The following is a 1675-nucleotide window of genomic DNA, read 5'->3' on the forward strand; positions in this document are numbered from 1 at the left end:
TAACCCCTTCTCTCCTCCCCTACTCAAGTTCTCTTTTTTAAAAATTTATTTTATTTTATTTTTTTTTTTGCTGTTCAGGTACTGTTGTTTTCATTTTCCCCCACCACCACTCGCCCCCAACCACAGCCACCCCCCCACCCCCACTCAGTTTCTAAGAGGTGCTGTGCCCTAGGGCTCTGGGCTGAGGCTCCATGCACATTTCTTTTCCCAGGCACTCTCATTAGGCTGACTTTAAATACCACCAATATGCTAGTGGCATATAGATTTGTAACCCAGCATTTCCTTCCCCTATGAACACCAGAAAGCTTATTTGCCTACTTGGGGAATTAGATTTAAAAAATTATTAACAGGTCTAATTCATTTTATTTTCCTTGTATAAAATTATGTGGTGGCCACAGCTGGAGCCTGAGACCACTGCATAGAAACTCTGGGGTGGGTCTTTACAAGATGGTCAGTGAGTTCCTGATAGGGAGACTTGGTGTGCACAGTCTCTTTCCAGAAGTTGGGGGTAAGATAGCTGTAGGTCTTAGAGATGGCATCAAAGGTGGCCTTGCCAAGGTTGCCCATGGTGACAGTGCAGTCCTTGGCTGAGGTGTAGCAGTTGTAGATACCAGCCATCATCAGCAGCTTTTTGGGCACAGGGGCTGAGACAATGCCAGGCCCCTGGGTACAAGGATGAGGCATCCCAGCACCGAGGCACAGCACCTGGTCACCTTACAAGGATGGTGTGGGGCTAGCTGATCTTGTTCCCCCAGAAGCCTCGTCACACAGGGACAATAGAGAGCTTGGCTAGGATGATGGGCCCATGGATGGCAGTGGCTACTTCCTCTGAGCACTTAACACCCAGACCAATGTGCCCATTGTAGTCCCTAATGGTGACAAATGCCTTGAATGGGGTCCCCTGACCTGCATATGTCTGCTTTTGCACAGGCATAATCTTCAAAACCTCACCCTTGAGGGACACCCCCAAGAAAAAGTCAATGATCTCAGATTCCTTGATGGGCAGAGAAAAAAGATAGATCTCCCCCAGGGACTTGATTTTCATGCCCTTGACCAGGTCACTCAATGGTGATAAGGATCCATTCCTTGTCCTTGTCCTTGCCTCTGTGAGCTCCACAGCCTCGACACAGACCCTGACCCTACCTGTGACCTTCCCTCAGATGCCGCTGCCAAATGCTCCATTGAAGCTGCTACAGTATCCCATTTCAGTGCCCCCCAGGGCCTCCAGGCCCTCCTGCAGCCTGGACAACATTGCCATTTGGTGTTTCATGGGAGGAAAAAGAAAGAGTTAGGTGTTTAATAGGCATCTCACACAGAACATGGTCAAACAGAACTATTGACACACACTAAAGCAAATCAACAAAAACTATTCCTCCTTCAGATTTACCAAAGCAGGAATTAATACTAACAACTACCCAGTTGCTCATGTCAAAATCACTAGTGGTCAATCAGCGGTCAACATCCTTGATTACTTCTTCACCCTCATCCCTCAATTCTAATTCATCACTGAGTCCTACTGACGCTTCTTCCAAACCTGCTAATGAAGTCACTCATTGCTCTCCATCTCTGCTGCTCATCTCCTAGGCAAACCCACCACTATCTCCTACACACTTGAAAAACTCTCTCAGCCTCTCCTCTCTCCTGATCTATTCTCCACAGCCACAGCAACTAACTG

At 47.6% G+C, this 1675-nt stretch overlaps 1 protein-coding gene across 1 annotated transcript; it reads right to left on the reverse strand.

Moving 5' to 3' along the window:
- Positions 1-359: 359 nt before the first annotated feature.
- LOC114497579 (40S ribosomal protein S2-like) lies at positions 360-704 on the reverse strand. Its single transcript, XM_036025082.1, has one exon. The coding sequence runs from the start codon at positions 682-684 to the stop codon at positions 382-384; it is 303 nt and encodes a 100-aa protein (XP_035880975.1). The 5' UTR covers positions 685-704; the 3' UTR covers positions 360-381.
- Between the last annotated feature and the right edge of the window lie 971 nt (positions 705-1675).

Source organism: Phyllostomus discolor, chromosome 5 (genome assembly GCF_004126475.2).
Source record: "Phyllostomus discolor isolate MPI-MPIP mPhyDis1 chromosome 5, mPhyDis1.pri.v3, whole genome shotgun sequence".
Taxonomy (NCBI): domain Eukaryota; kingdom Metazoa; phylum Chordata; class Mammalia; order Chiroptera; family Phyllostomidae; genus Phyllostomus; species Phyllostomus discolor.

Bases quoted from the DNA above. Each gene is read 5' to 3' on its own strand.
- LOC114497579 (XM_036025082.1), bottom strand. From the start codon at position 684: ATGCCTCATCCTTGTACCCAGGGGCCTGGCATTGTCTCAGCCCCTGTG.